The sequence below is a fragment of the Cucurbita moschata genome, unplaced genomic scaffold, assembly GCF_002738365.1.
Source record: "Cucurbita moschata cultivar Rifu unplaced genomic scaffold, Cmos_1.0 Cmo_Scf00033, whole genome shotgun sequence".
NCBI lineage: Eukaryota > Viridiplantae > Streptophyta > Magnoliopsida > Cucurbitales > Cucurbitaceae > Cucurbita > Cucurbita moschata.
In genome coordinates, this window is record NW_019268549.1 from 277,025 (window position 1) to 294,461 (window position 17,437).

A 17,437-nucleotide genomic window follows, 5' to 3' on the forward strand; every position below is an offset into this window, starting at 1 on the left:
CTGATTGCCGTGTAAATTGCTGTGTGTAATCTGATTGCCGAGCGTAATCTGATTGTCGAGTGTAATCTGATCGCCGTGCGTAATCTGATTGCTTTGGGTAATCTGATTGTCATGTAAATTTATGTGCGTAACCTGATTGCCGTGCGTAACCTGATTGTCGTGCGTAACCTGATTGCCGAGCGTAACCTGATTGCCATGCATAATCTGATTGTTGTGCTTCCCGTGTGTAATTTGATGACTTTGGATAATCTGATCGCTTTGGGTAATCTAATCGCTGTGTGTAATTGTATGTAATCTGATTGTCGTGTGTAATTGAATGTAATCTGATTTTCGTGTGTAATTGTATGTAATCTGATTTTCGTGTGTAATTGTATGTAATCTGATTGTCGTGTGTAATTGTATGTAATCTGATTTTCGTGTGTAATTGTATGTAATCTGATTGTCGTGTGTAATTGTATGTAATCTGATTTTCGTGTGTAATTGTATGTAATCTGATTGTCCTGTGTAATTGTATGTAATCTGATTTTTGTGTGTAATTGTATGTAATCTGATTGTTGTTTGTGGTAATAGTTACACGCTGTGTGTTTCGGATAACTAACCACCAATAGTCACCTTTGGGGTCATTCTAGAAAACGACTATCCAGGTAAGGGTTACACGTTGTGTGTTTTTCGGGTAACCAGCCGTTGGTAGTCAATTGGAGGAAATAAGGAGGTGAGGTCTTTGTGGTAATGGTCACACGCTGTGTGTTTTCGGGTAACCAGCCATTGATAGTCAATTGGAGGAAATAAGGAGGTGAGGTCCTTGTGGTAATGGTTACACGCTGTGTGTTTCAAGTAACCAACTAGGAATAACCACTTTAAGGAGTAAAGGTAGCGTTGATGTTGTGGTGGCAATTAATCATCTACTGCGTGTTGGTTGATCGCCTTATGACAATTCATATGCTACCCCCTATTGGGAGTTCTTTACTGAGTATTTTTATACTCATCTTGTTTTTTTAAAATGATTTTTCAAGCGAAGCTGTGACACGGAGGTGACAAGTAGGACGCCAAAGTCAGTCACGGGGCGATTCAAGGATTTTTATGTTTTTTGTTTGTAGTCTCATTTTATGGGAGGTTTCCGCGCTTTTGTTATTAATTTAAACTATGTGGTGGATGCTAGTTCGCGGTCACATCAGTCTTCCTTCTTATTTTAAATTTCCTACTCTGTTTTAAATATCTTTCGGCCGCATTTTTTTTTTAAATTTTAAAGGGGAACTCCGCACTTGATTTCTAGTAATTTTTTTTTCATGATTTTCATTCTTTTTCAAATAAATCTAATTATTTTTCGTAACCGCCATGACCGCTACTTATATGATAAATTGGGTCATTACAGGTAGAATATGTAAACAAGAAACCCTGAAAACCTATGAACAAACCCTCTTAAAAAGATGAGCTCAGAAGAATTGAGCCACGAGAATCAATAGCTCAACAAGGTCAAAGAGAAGAATTTTATAGTTTCTATTTTTTTTTTCTCCTTAAGTTGAACTTAAAAGTGAACCTTGGGGGAAGAGCGTAGGAAAGCCTATAACTTAGGAATGTACTCGTAAATACGAATAAGACACGATGAATGGATCAATAAAAATAAGATTTAGGAACAAACTAAGAAAACTATAAACAAGTGACTTATTTTTTCAGATAAAGGCTAGATGGAGCGATCAAGAGCATGCTTGAATTGCAGGATTTTAGGGATCGAGATAGATCAGTGGCTTGTATTTCTCATACCTTATATTTTTATGAACTCGACTATATATTTTTACTAGTTTGTCGTCTATCAATTTGTAAATTGTGCCCCTATTGTTCTTCTATTTTTACATGAATTTCATTAAATGCAAGCACGCTTCAACTTTCATATCGGTTAGTGATAGTTCGAGACTTGAGTACAACCCATCAGAGTTTCATGCGGTTACTCCTTATGTGAAAACTCGGGTGGGTCATCTAGGTAGATCTTGCCACCAACTTGTTGATTTGGACCTACCGCTGAAGAGAGAGGAGTGTTTACAAATAAATAGTTATTGTTGCATCCAACTATTATAGTGGGACAAGATTGAAGCCTACTTGCTACTTCTGCCCGATCATAATGCTTGTATACTTCGATCATCATATAGCCAAATCACAACAATCTAATATTCATATATCTAACATTATGATTTATTTATACGAAATTTAAAATTACTTGCACACTTATTTACTTCGGTTCGAGTTGTCGAGAACTTATAACGATCTCAAACTAACCACTGATGTATTATTCAAACCGAATAGAGGTTCAAATTGGATAGCCTTGGCGTGGGAATAGCAACCAAAGGGTTCAACTTCTTGTTGACAACTCCAAACTTCTCATCGAAATCAAGCACTGAATGTTGAGGCAATTCCCACTCAAAAGCATGCAACAACGACGCCAATATGAGCATCAACATCCTTTCAGCCAAAGGGATCCCTGGACATGACCTCTTGCCATATCCAAACGGGCTGAACTCCATGGCACTCCCACCAAGCTCGTATTTCCCACCACCTTCATTCAAGAACCTTTCTGGCATGAACTTTAAGGGGTTCTCCCAAACTTTAGGGTCTCTTAGAATGGCCCAAATGTTGCAATACATGGCGGAACCCTTTGGGATGGAGTAGCCCTCAAGGGTGATTGTGCTGGTGAGGCTACGAGGCACCAAGAGAAATATAGGTGGGTGTAAACGAAGCGTCTCTTTGACCACTGCATTTAGATAGCTTAATTTGGACATGTGAGATTCTTCTGCTGCTGCGTCTAAACCCACCACTTCTCTTAGCTCTTCTTTCACCTTCTTCATTGTGTTTGGATGCTGCATTAGCTCCGCCATCGCCCACTCAATTGTTGTCACTGTTGTTTTGGTTCCACCAATGACCATGTCCTGTTACCATACACAAATGATCATGTCCTTAATAATTCCATAGACATACCCAAATACACGATCCAACCTTTCAATTCTTTCTGATGTTGTAGTTGTGGACATACACGTAGAACACACTAACTAGCTTCCAAAACTCGGTTAAAGACCACTAACCTCCACAATGGTTTGTCCATTTTGAGAATAAACTCTCGTGACTTCAAAAAGCCTCATAATATCCTTACTTATAAATGATCTTAGACTTTCTCCCAACCATCCTTGTCAACTACTATCAATTCTATTGGAGTTTATTCATTATTAACTTATTATATTAAATCTACCGACAAATTATAGTTATTCCATAAGTTAGTTATTTATTTTGTAGTACCGATTCTACTCAATTTACTCCATAAATTAGTAACTTATTCTACTAAGTCGAGTTAAAATCGTACCAATAGCAAGGCCTTGAGTTGGTCATCTGTAATGGGGTTTGAATTATCTTCGTCGTCCTCGAGCTCTAACAGCAACTGCAAATATCCTCCCTTTATCACACCATTTCCTCCCATCTTCCTCTGTTCTTCAATGGCGGTATTCAGAATCTCATCACAAACACGCATCGCCTTGTTCGTTCTACTCGCAATTCCCTGCAAATCGAACCGACCCAATATCGGGAAAATATCCGACAAATTCGGAGTTCCAAGCAGCACCGCCAGTTCATCCATCACTGCTCTAAACTTAACATCCAAATCAATCCCATCCTCTCCGATCAGCCGCCCTGAATCGCCCCATGTCATTGCCAAAACCGATTTCATAGTAGCAAGGAAACCCACTTTGCCGATGTCTATTGGGGTTCCGGCCGATTCAAACACGCCTTTAATCACTTTTCTCACCTCTTGTCTTCGCACAGAATAGGACGCATCGAGAAATGATCTGCTAAGCATTTTGCGGACGAAGATTTTCCTCAGCTTCTTCCAATCGTGCCGTCCTGGGTGAAGACAATGCCGGAGCCGTCGTAGCTGCAGAGAAGAGCACAAACGGTGGTATCTCGGTTGGGGAAGACAGTTTCGTGGTGGCGGAAGGCTTCATTGATGGAGGAAGGGGAGTTAAGAACGACGCACAGCTTGTTCCCAATCCTGACCTTGAAAACAGGGCCGTAGATTTCGGCCAAATCGGCGAATGTGCGGTGGACATTTCGCAATAAAAATGGAAGGTATCCGACCAGCGGCAGGCCACGGGGGCCCGGAGGCAAAGAGGGACGCCGGACTTTTGGTCGGAACCAGAAAAGAGCAAAAGTGACGACGAAGACCAAGAACATGGCGGTTGAAATTTGTTTTTCATCCGAATCAAGGGACCAAAATGAGCAGAGGAAAGCAGAGATTGACATTGTAATTACCGATATTTGGAGTCCAATTTGAAAATGTCGAACTTATCCTTTTATAGAGTTTTTTTAGCTAAATTAAAAAAAATATTTGAAAAAATTATCAATAAAACAATAATAATAATTATTAATTCTAATTTAAATCAATTAATTATAGGTCATTATTATTAATTATAATTATAATTTAAATCAATCAATTATACCTAGTCAGAGTAACGTCAAAATTAAGTACAATAAATAATTAATAATGATTAGTTATAATTATTGAAAATCAATTTTTCTAACCAAACCCAGGTTAATTATTAACTAATTAATTAATTAATTAATTAATTAATGATTTCAGTCCACATGCAACTTCCATCCTCCATATTTAATTTAATAGAAATCAATTGGTTAAGATATATTTTTTATTCTTCTTAAACTCTCTCTTATTAGTTATAGACGTCAATTAATTTTATTATTAATAAATGTAAAAATATTTTTAAAGACGAATAAATTTGGGATTAAATTATAACTATTTGTATGATCTCTTAAAATTATATAGAATAAATAGAGTTTATATATAAATTTTAAATAATTAAAAAATAAATAGATATGAAATATTATTACAAAATTTAAGATTTTGAAATTGAGTTTTAAAGTTATGAATTTTAATTTTAAAAATTAATTTAATTAAAAAAAATTAAAATTAAAAACTTTAAATTTTGTAATTTAATTTAAAAAAAAAATTGTCAACCATCATTATCCAATTTAAATAAATGATTACGTAAATGTAATATTTTAGCAATTTAAAAGATATCTAAATATCTGTCACAACTGCATGTCTTCTACTTTTTTTATTCATCACGTGAAGCACGTGTGAACGTACACAGATTTTTTTTTATAAGATTATAAATTTAATCTTCAAATTTAAATTTATCTTTAAATTATTATTTTAGTCTGACATATGCTTTAAAATTTACGTTTAATAAAGTAATTATTTTTTTAAAAAAATTAATTTTTAGAAAATTTTTATATAAAAAATTTAAAATGTAAGAATATATTAATTATTTTTTAAGTTAATTTTTTAAAATAAAAAACAACACACAAAACAACTTGTAATTTAACTATATTTTAAAAATACTTGTTAATTATTAATTCAAAATGTAATAATGACTAGGAATAGTTTGGATCGATGGCCATTAAATTAATCAAAACAGCTGGTCTAAAAATATTATTAAATTTTAAAAAGAAATTTAAAAAAATACATAATTTGTTTTAAAAAAAAAAAATTCATTGATTCCCTTCCTTTGTCTAAAAAATTAAAAAAATAAAGAATATTCGCGAGCGTTCAAAAATATTTTTGAATATGTAGAAAAGCTCCAAAGATAAGAAAAAAAATCTATAAAATTAAAAAAAAAAAATTATAATAATAATGAAAATTTTAGTAGACCCTCACCCTAGCTAACTCTCATCAATTCTATGGCCATAATATTACAATTAGGAGGTGGTTGGAGACCCCTAACCTCACTCACAAGGTAACTCTCATAATATTTATGTATTTTAAAGGTATTAGTCGTAACAAAGTTCACAAAAGGTTTGGAACTCTCTATCTTTCCTAAAAAAAATATGGGCTTAACCTAGCTTTATTATAATTTTACAAATTTGGCGATATAGTCCTGACCTAGTGATATGACCGAACCAAAAGCCTCATATTATGTGTTTTCATTTTTGAGGCCAGCCTCTTGGGGGTCAATCATACCGAGCTTTATTATATTTTGATGCATGTTATTAAATTTTAGAACCAAATCCAACTCATTTGACTAATGAAGAACTGTCACGATGCTGGATTTTTATGAAATTGGAAGCTCAATAAGGTATTTATGTTTGATATGTCACAATTTGTTCATATATATATAATAATAAAGCTGTCATATGAAAACAGTTACATTAAGTTTAGTATAAATTATAACCCCTAAACTTGACTCTATTATTACATAGTATAAATTGTAAGGTTGGAAGGAACAACAATGGCAGAAGCAGGAGCCATGGATAAGCTTACTGATACAGAGTAGGGTCGGATAGTCTGGGCGTCGGGACGAGAACAAGAGGCGTCTTCATCTTCAAAACAATCCCAAATTTCTCCTCAATTTCCAGTTTCTTACCCTCTTCCAGTTTCCAATCAAAGGAGTGCAAGAGCGTAGCAAGCAAGTACATGAACGTTCTTTCCGCCATGGCAATCCCTGCACAGTTTCTTCTGCCGGATCCGAACGGGAAGTAACGAAAATCACTCCCACCGAAATCCCACTTCTGGTTGTTCAGAAACCTCTCCGGATCGAACACCAATGGATTTTCCCATTGGTTGGGGTCTCGCTGAATGGCCCACACATTGATGAACACACGAGAGCCCTTTGGGATTGTGTATTTGGAGATGATGGTGGTCTCACTTGGGGAGTGTGGCACTAGCAGGGGTAGAATTGGGTGCAAACGCAAAGTTTCTTTCATTACAGCTTTTAAATATGGTAAACTATGAATGTGGGACTCCTCCACGATGTTGTCTTCTCCCACCACGGCAGCTACTTCTTCCTGTGCTTTCTTCAGAGTTGCAGGGCTGTTTATCATCTCTGCCAGCGCAAACTCTATGGTGTTTGACGATGTGTCTGTCCCCCCAGTCACCATATCCTGCCCACACAACCCCACTTCCCTTTCTCAAATTTTTGTCCACAAACATTAACTATAAGTTAAGGAATTAAGAATCACCGGCAATCTTCACAATTAAAGCACATGGCCCACAAACATAAAATTTGGTCCACAATTTGTCACTCTATTCTACTAGTGGTAGTTGGTGCATAAGTCATAACTTACTATTAACTCTACTAGTTACTCTATTCTACTAGATCTACTAACAATTCTTGTTACGACTTCTTCCTCTAAATGATAAGTTTAAGTGGACTTCTCGCGACGTCGCAGACAGCGAACTGCCTACGTCGCCGTAATTCGAACACTTCATCGGACCATTTAATCAGTAGGAGTGACGGGCAGTATGTACAAAGGGCAGGGATGTAGCCAACGCGAGCTGATCACTCTCGCGTACTAGAAATTCCTGGTTGAATACCAACCATTGTAATGATCTATCCCATTAAGATGAAATTTCAAAGATGGATCTATAGACTCATTGAATACATCTGGTTTAAGGAATCTACTAAAAATTATATAAGTTAAAAGCACAATAAACTTGTAATATAACATAAAAAGAGGGATTAAAATGAGTGTTACCATGAGCAAGGCTTTGAGGTGGGTGATGGTGAGAGGAGTTTTGGAGTCGCCGGAATCTTTCACCTCAAGTAAGAACTGCAAGAAATCCTTATTCTTGGCACTCTCGCCGTCCGCCCCACCGGCAATTTTCAATCGTTGATTGATCATGTTCTCAAAAATGGTATCAAATTTGTGAGCAAGCTTATGCATCTTCTTTTCAATGCCTTGGAGATCGAAACGAGCCAAGCTCGGAAAAAAGTCCGAAACATTAGGCTTTCCAAGTAGCTCAGTCAAGTCAGAAACTGTCTCTCTGAACTCAGCTGCAAGGCTATCCCTCTGGTCCCCCTTCACTGTCCCACCCCACAACATGCTCGTAACCACGTTGAAAATCGTCAGAAAACTCTGCTCTCCCACATTCATCGCCGACCCGGCTCGCCCGTACAGGATAGCGACGGTGTTTCTGACCTCTCTACGGCGGAGATCGTATACGGACTCCAAAGTGGCGTTGCTCAGCATCTTGACCACACAAACTTTTCTCAACATTCGCCACTCGTCTCCATACGGGGTCCAAGCTATGTCGGAACCACCGTACGTGGCGGCTCTCCCAGCCTGAGGAACGTCACGATTGGCGAACGTGACATCGTTGTCTTTCAAAATCTCGCGTGCCACGGAGGGTGAATTGACGATTATACCCACCTTATTACCCAATTGGAGCTTTACAATTGGCCCGTATTTCTGCCCCAAGTCTCTGAAATAGNTGTGAAGTTCCGGGTCCAGAAACGGCAGGTTTCCAAGCAGGGGAACTCCCAGAGGACCTGGTGGTAGAGGCACGCGCCGACGCGTAACTTTAGTATAGAGGAAAATTAGTAGACCGGCGAAGAAGACAGTGAAGAGGAAACGGGATTGGTTATCGGCGGCGTCAATCCACCGCCATGGGTGCAAGAAATTGAGGGAATCTATGCGGGTTTGAAGAGAATTGGAGGTGGGTTCCATGGCGGAGTGGATAAAGAGGGAGAATTGGGTGGAGTTTTGTAATGTTGGCGAAGGCCGGCAGTGTTTTGGTCACCGTACTCGGTGGAGATAAGACAGATGAGGAATCTGTGGCTGTGCTTTCATCTTCCGGTGGGATCAATCAGTACCGTTTAAGAAAAAAAAAAAATCTCTTTAAATTTTTAAAATTATATATTAAAATTAAATGACGATAAATTTGTATTATATATAATATTGAAANNNNACACGTTTCTTGTAATGTACCTCTAATTTTTTTTTTTTTTTTGATTTAGACGTTGAGTTTGAAGTCTTATTTGTCTTACATCCTAGTGCCTTCCTCTGGGCTTCCTTGGTTGGAATGATAAGTTTGATAAAACAGACTTATAGATCGAACCTTTCTCTCCCTTTTTCTTTCCATTCATTGGTTTCTTTTTTATTTTATTTTATTTTTTGTTGCAAACCGAATGGATGTTTTGTAAGATGTTGAAAGTCTTTCAATGATATCTTATACAGGTAGTTTCGCTACGATTTAACTTTCATCAACAGAGTTTCATTTTTGTCTATATTTTGAGGAACGACCTGACTATCTCCACTCTGCTACCTTCTTCTTTGACCAAGGCTAATAATTTTACTCTTCAAACTCGACGTAATACACCTTGGTCAATAGATATTAATCGTCATTCTTATACTAGAACAAGATAGATCTTTTGGCTTGGATCGGTACAATTGATCTATCGCAAAGCTTCACGTTTCCAATGAACTTCTCATCAAGCTCTTTGAACATTTCTCCATCTCCGGTCATGTGGTTGCTCGCTCTGTTGTCTAGGTACCACATGCTGGTCTCCACTTGGTTTTCTCCATATATGAAGGAGGGGTTCGCCGTAACCTTCTCTTCATTGAGCATCAATAAGTTGGGCATTTTTTCGGCCAACATTAATGCTGGCTCTTCATCATCCATGACCATGAGGTTTGTCTCCTCATCGTACTTCTTGTTACAAGACTCTGCCGCATAATGCCCATATTTTTTACAAGAGTAACACTTGATCATACTTTTATGGGTCGGCATTGGCATGAATTTGTGAGGTATTGTCTCGATCTCCTTTGTCGCCACGTTTGTGCCCATGTTCACGATTTCTGTTTTCCTTGTTATGGCTGTCACGTCCCCTCGTACCTTAAAAAGAAGTCAACCACATTTTTCTTTTTCGTCTGTGCGAGCCACTTCTCATGTGTGAGTAAGAGGTATTTCTCCTCCTCTTTGTCTTTGTAGTCACAAAAGCTTTCCTCATGAACCTTCGATGACCAACGACCTCCCCAACTGATATGTTCTTGAGGTCGCCAAACTACTTGACGGAGGTAACAATCTGCGTAAATCTTGGGGCAACAACTCAAAGGAACTTCTTAACGACAAAAATCTTCTCCACTTTGTCACCTAACGAATGGATGCCGCTGACGATCATCATCAACCTCATGGCAAAGTCCTCAATTGACTCACCAACAATTAGCAAGGGAAGGACCGATCCTTTTGCGCTAGTACGGTTGCGAGACTGGTACTTGGCGGCTCACAAGCAATATATAGACAAATGGTTGCCCATTACTCTCTCTCTCTTTTTCAAGCCCTTTCTATTTTGTTTTTAGTATGGTTCCCCTAAGATCACACCGAAAGTCTAGCTTTGTAGAGCTTCTCTATCTCTAGCCCACAACATAGTGTGAAATTAGGATCTTTTGGTCTAACACTACCTTTTCTCTCAAGGTTTTTAGACTCATCCATCATGTGGATATCATTGAACTCACTCTTCAAGGTTTTCACTTTTGCTTCATTGACCTGATACGTTCCACACCCACATGCATCATTTGTAGGATCTTCCATGTTGCCTTTGCAGAGTTCTTTTCTGCCAACATGAGAATGATGTCCTCCGAGACTGCTTGGTAGATGGCAACAAGAATCATCCTATCCTTACGCTACTCGATGTCATCACCATGCCCAATGGCGTCCCACGCACCTTGTGCCTGTAAGTTAACACACATCTTTATCAACCATGTTGTGTAGTTATACTTCGTGAATAACAAGTACTGGAGCGTTATTCTCCCCTCCCTTCCGCTCCTTATCGTTGTCGCATCTCCTTCAATGACTTTATATGGTAAGAATATTTGTTTAGGCATCCTCGCTCTTATATCAAATATTGGATATGATTCACCATTGAAATATTTCGAAACAAATACAATAAATAGAAACAAGAGTTCTTTGAACCGAGGAGCCCTGAGCCGTGAGCAATTATGTTTTTCAGTTGTATATAGATCTTATGAGTATTTAGGCAGATAAAGCACTAACAAATTTAACTTTTTAAGCTTACTGATACAGAGTGGAGTCAGATAGCCTTGGCGTTGGGATGAGAACAAGAGGCGTCAATCCCAAATTTCTCCTCAACTTCCAGTTTCTCACCCTCTTCCACCTTCCAATCAAAGGAATGCAAGAGCGTAGCAAGCAAGAACATGAACATTCTTTCAGCCATGGCTATCCCTACACAGTTTCTTCTGCCGGACCCAAATGGGAAGTAACGTAAATCACTCCCACCGAAATCCCACTTTTGATTGTCCACAAACCTCTCCGGATCGAACACCAATGGATTTTCACAGTGGTTGGGGTCTCGTTGAATGGCCCACACGTTGATGAACACTCGAGAGCCCTTTGGGATTGTGTATTTGGAGATGATGGTGGTCTCACTTGGGCAGTGTGGCACTAGCAGCGGTATCATTGGGTGCAAACGCAAAGTTTCTTTCATTACGGCTTTTAAATATGGCAAATTATGAATGTGGGACTCCTCCACGATGTTGTCTTCTCCCACCACGGCCGCTACTTCTTCCTGTGCTTTCTTCAGAGTTGCAGGGTTCTTTACCAGCTCTGCCAGCGCAAACTCTATGGTATTTGCCGATGTGTCTGTCCCCCCAATCGCCATATCCTACCAACACAACCCATTTCCATTCCTCAAATTTCTAGTAATATAACATAAAAAAAGGGGATTAAAATTAGTTACCATGAGCAAGGCTTTGAGGTGGGTGATGGTGAAAGGAGTTTTGGAGTCGCCACCATCTTTCACCTCAAGTAAGACCTGCAAAAAATCTTTATTCTTGGCACTCTCGCCGTCTTCCCCACCGGCAATTTTCAATCGTTGATTGATCATATTCTCGAAAATGGTATCGAATTTGTGAGCAAGCTTGTGCATCTGCTTTTCAATGCCCTGGAGATCGAAACGAGCCAAGCTTGGAAAAAAGTCAGAGACATTAGGCCTTCCCTGTAGCCCAGTCATGTCGGAAACTGTCTTTCTGAACTCAGCTGCAAGGCTATCCCTCTGGTCCCCCTCCACTGTCCCACCCCACAACATGCTCGTAGCCGCGTTGAAAATCGTCAAAAAACTCTGCTCTCCCACATTCACCGCGGACCCGCTTCGCCGGTAGAGGTTAGCGACGGTGTTTCTGACCTCTCTACGACGGAGGTCGTATTCGAACTCCAAAGCGGCGTTGCTGAGCATCTTCAGCACGCAAACTTTTCTCAACATGCGCCACTCTGCTCCGTACGGGGTCCAAACAATGTCAGAACTGCCGTACGAGGCGAGTCTCCCAGCCTGAGGAACGTCACGATTGGCGAACGTGACATCGTGATCTTTCAAAATCTCACGTGCCACAGAGGGTGAATTGACGACTATACCCACCTTTCTACCGAGTTGGATCTTTACTATCGGCCCGTATTTACGGCCCAATTCTCTTAAGTAGGTGTGAAGTTGGGGGTCGAGAAACGGCAGGTTTCCGAGCAGGGGAACTCCCGGAGGACCTGGTGGCAGTGGCACGCGCCGACGCGTACCTTTAGTATAGAGGAAAATTAATAGACCGGCGAAGAAGATGGTGAAGAGGAAGCGGAATTGGTAATCGGCGGTGTCAATCCACGGCCATGGGAGCAAGAAATTGAGGGAATCTATGAGAGCTCGAAGAGAATCGGAGGTGGTTTCCATGGCGGAATGGAGAAAGAAAGAGACAAGATAGATAAAGAAATGTATGGCTGTGGGTTGAACTTCCAGACGGATCAATTAGTGCTTCCAAGAAAAAAGAAACTCTCATAATTTAACCTAGCCTAACTACATATTTTAAAATTATCAATTAGGTGTCTATTAAAATTATTAACTATTATTATTACTTCTACTACTATTATTATTAAATAAATAAACAATTAGGATAGGACATAGGGATGGTTAAAATGAGTATTTTCTACCGTATTCATGAGTTAAAATATGATAATTTCTTATCTCTGAACCTTGTAAATCATTGCATTGTGTCTTTTTATTTAATTTACGTTTGTGGGTTTGTGGGTGTGATTGATCTTGTAAGATAGAAAAAAAAATATATATTTTTTTTGGATGAAAATAATAAAGAGAAAAAAAAGTAGTAATGTTTTCATAGATAATTGATCCCACTTGGAGATGAAAGCAGAGCCAAAGATTCCTTATCAGACTTCACCTAATTTGTAGGGTGACGAACACTCTGCCGCCCTTCGCCAACATTACAAAACTTCACCTAATTCTCCTTCTTTTACCACTCCGCCATGGAAACCACCTCGAATTCTCTTCAAACCCTCATAGATTCCCTCAATTTCTTGCTCCCATGGCGGTGGATTGACGCCGCCGATAACCAATCCCGTCTCCTCTTCACCGTCTTCTTCGCCGGTCTACTAATTTTCCTCTATACTAAAGTTACGCGTCGGCGCGTGCCTCTACCACCAGGTCCTCTGGGAGTTCCCCTGCTTGGAAACCTGCCGTTTCTGGACCCGGAACTTCACACCTATTTCAGAGACTTGGGGCAGAAATACGGGCCAATTGTAAAGCTCCAATTGGGTAATAAGGTGGGTATAATCGTCAATTCACCCTCCGTGGCACGCGAGATTTTGAAAGACCACGATGTCACGTTCGCCAATCGTGACGTTCCTCAGGCTGGGAGAGCCGCCACGTACGGCGGTTCCAACATAGTTTGGAACCCGTATGGAAGCGAGTGGCGAATGTTGAGAAAAGTTTGTGTGGTCAAGATGCTGAGCAACGCCACTTTGGAGTCCGTATACGATCTCCGCCGTAGAGAGGTCAGAAACACCGTTGCTAACCTGTATGGGCGAGCCGGGTCGGCGGTGAATGTGGGCGAGCAAGGTTTTTTGACGGTTTTCAATGTGGTTACGGGCATGTTGTGGGGTGGGATAATGGAGGGGGACCAGAGGGATAGCCTTGCAGCTGAGTTCAGAGAGACAGTTTCTGACTTCACTGAGCTACTTGGTAAGCCTAATGTTTCTGACTTTTTTCCAAGCTTGGCTCGTTTCGATCTCCAAGGCATTGAAAAGAAGATGCGCAAGCTTGCTCTCAAATTTGATACCATTTTCGAGAACATGATCAATCAACGACTCAAAATTGTGGGTGGGGAGGACGGCCAGAGTGCCCAGAATCATGATTTTTTGCAGTTCTTACTTGAGATGAAAGATGCCGGCGACTCCAAAACTCCTCTCACCATGATCCATCTCAAAGCCTTGCTCATGGTAACTAATTTTAATCTAATATCGTAATGATACGATACTATTTCACTCTAAGCATGAGCTCTCGTGACTATGTTTTGGGTTTCTTCAAAACCTCTTGTTCGAATGGAGAGATATTTTTTTACTTATAAACTCATGATCATCCTCTGAATTAGCCAATATTGGATTTCCTCCCAACCATCCTCTCCTCGAATAAAATATACTATAGAGGAGCCCTTGAACAACCTCCCTTTAATTGAGTCTTGACTTCTTTCTCTAGAGCCCTCAAAACAAAGTACACCCGAGTTCGCACTTGAGTCACTTTTTGCCTACACCTTCTAGATTCATAACTTTTTTATTCGACATTTGAGGATTATATTTATATGGTTAACTTAAAGTCATGACTCTAATATGAATCTAGATCCTATACAATAGCATCTTTAGGAGGATTAGTTAATAGAGTTAGTAACAACAAGTTAATAGATTTGAACCCACAATAGAATAGGTAGTATGGGTAGCAGTGACAAAATGTAGACCATATTTTATGTAATTAGTAAGATTGGTAGTGATTTTTAAATACTAATGACATGTATGCCTATTTTACTCCAACTACTGCAGCAGAATTGAAAAATTAAATGATCAATTTTTTCTTTTTTGCTATAAAAGATCTCTCTTTTATTAGTTTGAACATTTAAAATAAGATAAGATTGTGAATAAGAAAATTGAAGTGAGAAATTTGAGAAATGAAAATGGGTTGTGTTGGTAGGATATGGTGATTGGCGGGACAGACACATCGTCAAACACCGTAGAGTTTGCGCTGGCAGAGATGATAAACAACCCTGCAACTCTGAAGAAAGCACAGGAAGAGGTAGCCGCCGTGGTGGGAGAAGACAACATGGTGGAGGAGTCCCACATTCATAGTTTGCCATATTTAAAGGCCGTAATGAAAGAAACATTGCGTTTGCACCCAATTCTACCGCTGCTAGTGCCACACTCCCCAAGTGAGACCACCACCATCTCCAAATACACAATCCCAAAGGGCTCTCGAGTGTTCATCAACGTGTGGGCCATTCAGCGAGACCCCAACCAATGGGAAAATCCATTGGTGTTCGATCCGGAGAGGTTTCTGGACAACCAGACGTGGGATTTTGGTGGGAGTGATTTTCGATACTTCCCATTCGGGTCGGGCAGAAGAAACTGTGCAGGGATAGGCATGGCGGAGAGAACGTTCATGTACTTGCTTGCTACGCTCTTGCATTCCTTTGATTGGAAGGTGGAAGAGGGTAAGAAACTGGAAATTGAGGAGAAATTTGGGATTGTTTTGAAGATGAAGACACCTCTTGTTCTCATCCCAACGCCCAGGCTATCGGATCCCACTCTGTATCACTAAGCTTATTGGTATCTCCAAACCATACAAATTTTGATACTAATAAGTGTGTTAGGTTATATAGACTTGCTGCTTATTTATAGGTCAGTCAACTGTTACATGGAGAGCGTGGTAAATAGCTATATATATATAGATAGAGTAGAAGGTTAAATCTAGTAAAACTATATATAATAAATTGAACTATATATATATATATTCGTTTCGGTGGAGTTTGAAAATGTATTTTCTATTCTCTGTGATCTCTCTTATACATACTCATCAATACAAATTCTTTAGTCAGAGTTCTCATTGCATTCTCCCTCTCTCCTATTTCTTTGTGTTCATCTAGATCGAGTGTGTGCGTTGTTGTGCGATCCTAACAACTGATATCAGAGCTAGGCGAAATTCACCACGATCTGTGAAGATGGAAAGTTCAAAGATTAGAATTGAGAAGTTCGATGGATCCGATTTCGGTTTCTGGAAGATGTAGATTGAAGATATTTGTACTAGAAAGATCTTCACAAACCCCTGTTGGGAGTGATGCCGGATATCATGACCACGGAGTAGTGGAAGCTCAAGGATCGAAAAGCCTTAGGGCTATTCCAGTTCACGCTATTTAGAGAAGACAACGTCAGATCTGTTGAAGGCACTGTCGAATATGTACAAAAAAATCGTCAGCTATGAATAAGGTGTATTTGATGTGAAGATTGTTCAATCTACAAATGTCTGAAAGTGGATATGTTGTTAATCATGTAAATGAATTCAATATGATTGTAAGTCAATTGAGTTCGGTGAAAATTAATTTCGAGGATGAAATTAAAGCATTGATTTTGATGTCATCTTTACTCGAGTCGTGGGATACTAATCACGAGGATCTGATAAACTGAAGTTCACGAGGATCGTAAGTGATTTTGATTTTGATCGTAAGTCAACTGAAATTAAAGCTTTGATTTTGCCGCAATCATTAGTTCACGAGGATATGATAAACTGAAGTTTGATGAAATTCGAGATGTAGTTCTCAGCGAAAGTATTCGCAAACGAGAAATTGGAAATTCATTTGGTAGTGCTCTCAGTGTTGACCAACGAGAAAAAAGTAAACCAAAGGGCCCAAACAAAGGGCGATCAAAATCAAAGAACCGAGAAAAATCTCCAAATATACCAAATGTAACGTGTTGGAATTGTGGAGAAAAAAGTCACTTCGGACAGATTGCACAAGACCAAAGAGGAAGCAGAATCACAAATCTGGAGACGATGATGATTCTATAAATTCAGCAGAAGACATTGGGGATGCTCTAATTCTTAGCGTGGACAGTTTGAATGAATCCTGGATTTTGGATTCATGTGCATCTTTTCATTCATCTCCAAATAAAGAGTTGTTCCGGAATTTCAAGTTTGGAAATTTTGAGAAGGAGTATCTTGCCGACAACAAAGATTTGGAGATTAAAGGAAAAGAGGATGTCTGCATAAAAACTCTAGCAGGAAATCAGTGGACATTAAAGGATGTCAGATATATTCCTGGTCTCAAGAAGAACCTAATCTCTATTGGTCAGTTGGACGGCACAGGTTATGCAACAGAGTTAGGGAAGAGTTCGTGGAAGATTATGAAGGGTGCTATAGTGGTAGCACGTAGCACAAAATCTGGAACCTTATACACCACTGCAGGGTGTATGAACATAGCTGCTGTTGTTGAGAGTGCTTCAAATTCAAGTCTCTATGACACAATAGACACATATGAGCGTGAAAGAAATGAAAATGCTGATTGTGAAAAGAGTTTTAGAAGGTCTGAAATCTATTGATGTGGGTCCTTGTGAGAATTGCGTTATGAGCAAGCATAAACGAGTTAGCTTCACAAAAACTGCCAGAGAACCGAAGAAAGTGCGTTGGAAATGGTCCATACAGACATTTGGGAACCATATCCAATTTCATCACTTAGTGAATCAAGGTTCTACGTCACCTTCATCGATGACTGCAACAGGAAGGTATGGGTTTACTTTCTGAAACATAAGTCAGATGTGTTTGCCAGCTTCAAGAAGTGG

General features: G+C 39.4%; 1 protein-coding gene and 2 pseudogenes across 1 annotated transcript; 1 reads left to right on the forward strand and 2 right to left on the reverse strand.

Moving 5' to 3' along the window:
- Positions 1-2,207: 2,207 nt before the first annotated feature.
- On the reverse strand, positions 2,208-8,642 carry LOC111430225 (annotated as a pseudogene).
- Positions 8,643-10,730: 2,088 nt separating this feature from the next.
- LOC111430402 lies at positions 10,731-12,560 on the reverse strand (annotated as a pseudogene).
- Positions 12,561-12,960: 400 nt separating this feature from the next.
- LOC111430178 (geraniol 8-hydroxylase-like) lies at positions 12,961-15,462 on the forward strand. Its single transcript, XM_023066340.1, has 2 exons — positions 12,961-14,059; positions 14,802-15,462. Exons 1-2 carry the CDS (start codon positions 13,088-13,090, stop codon positions 15,423-15,425), a joined length of 1,596 nt encoding a protein of 531 aa, XP_022922108.1. The 5' UTR covers positions 12,961-13,087; the 3' UTR covers positions 15,426-15,462.
- Positions 15,463-17,437: the final 1,975 nt, after the last annotated feature.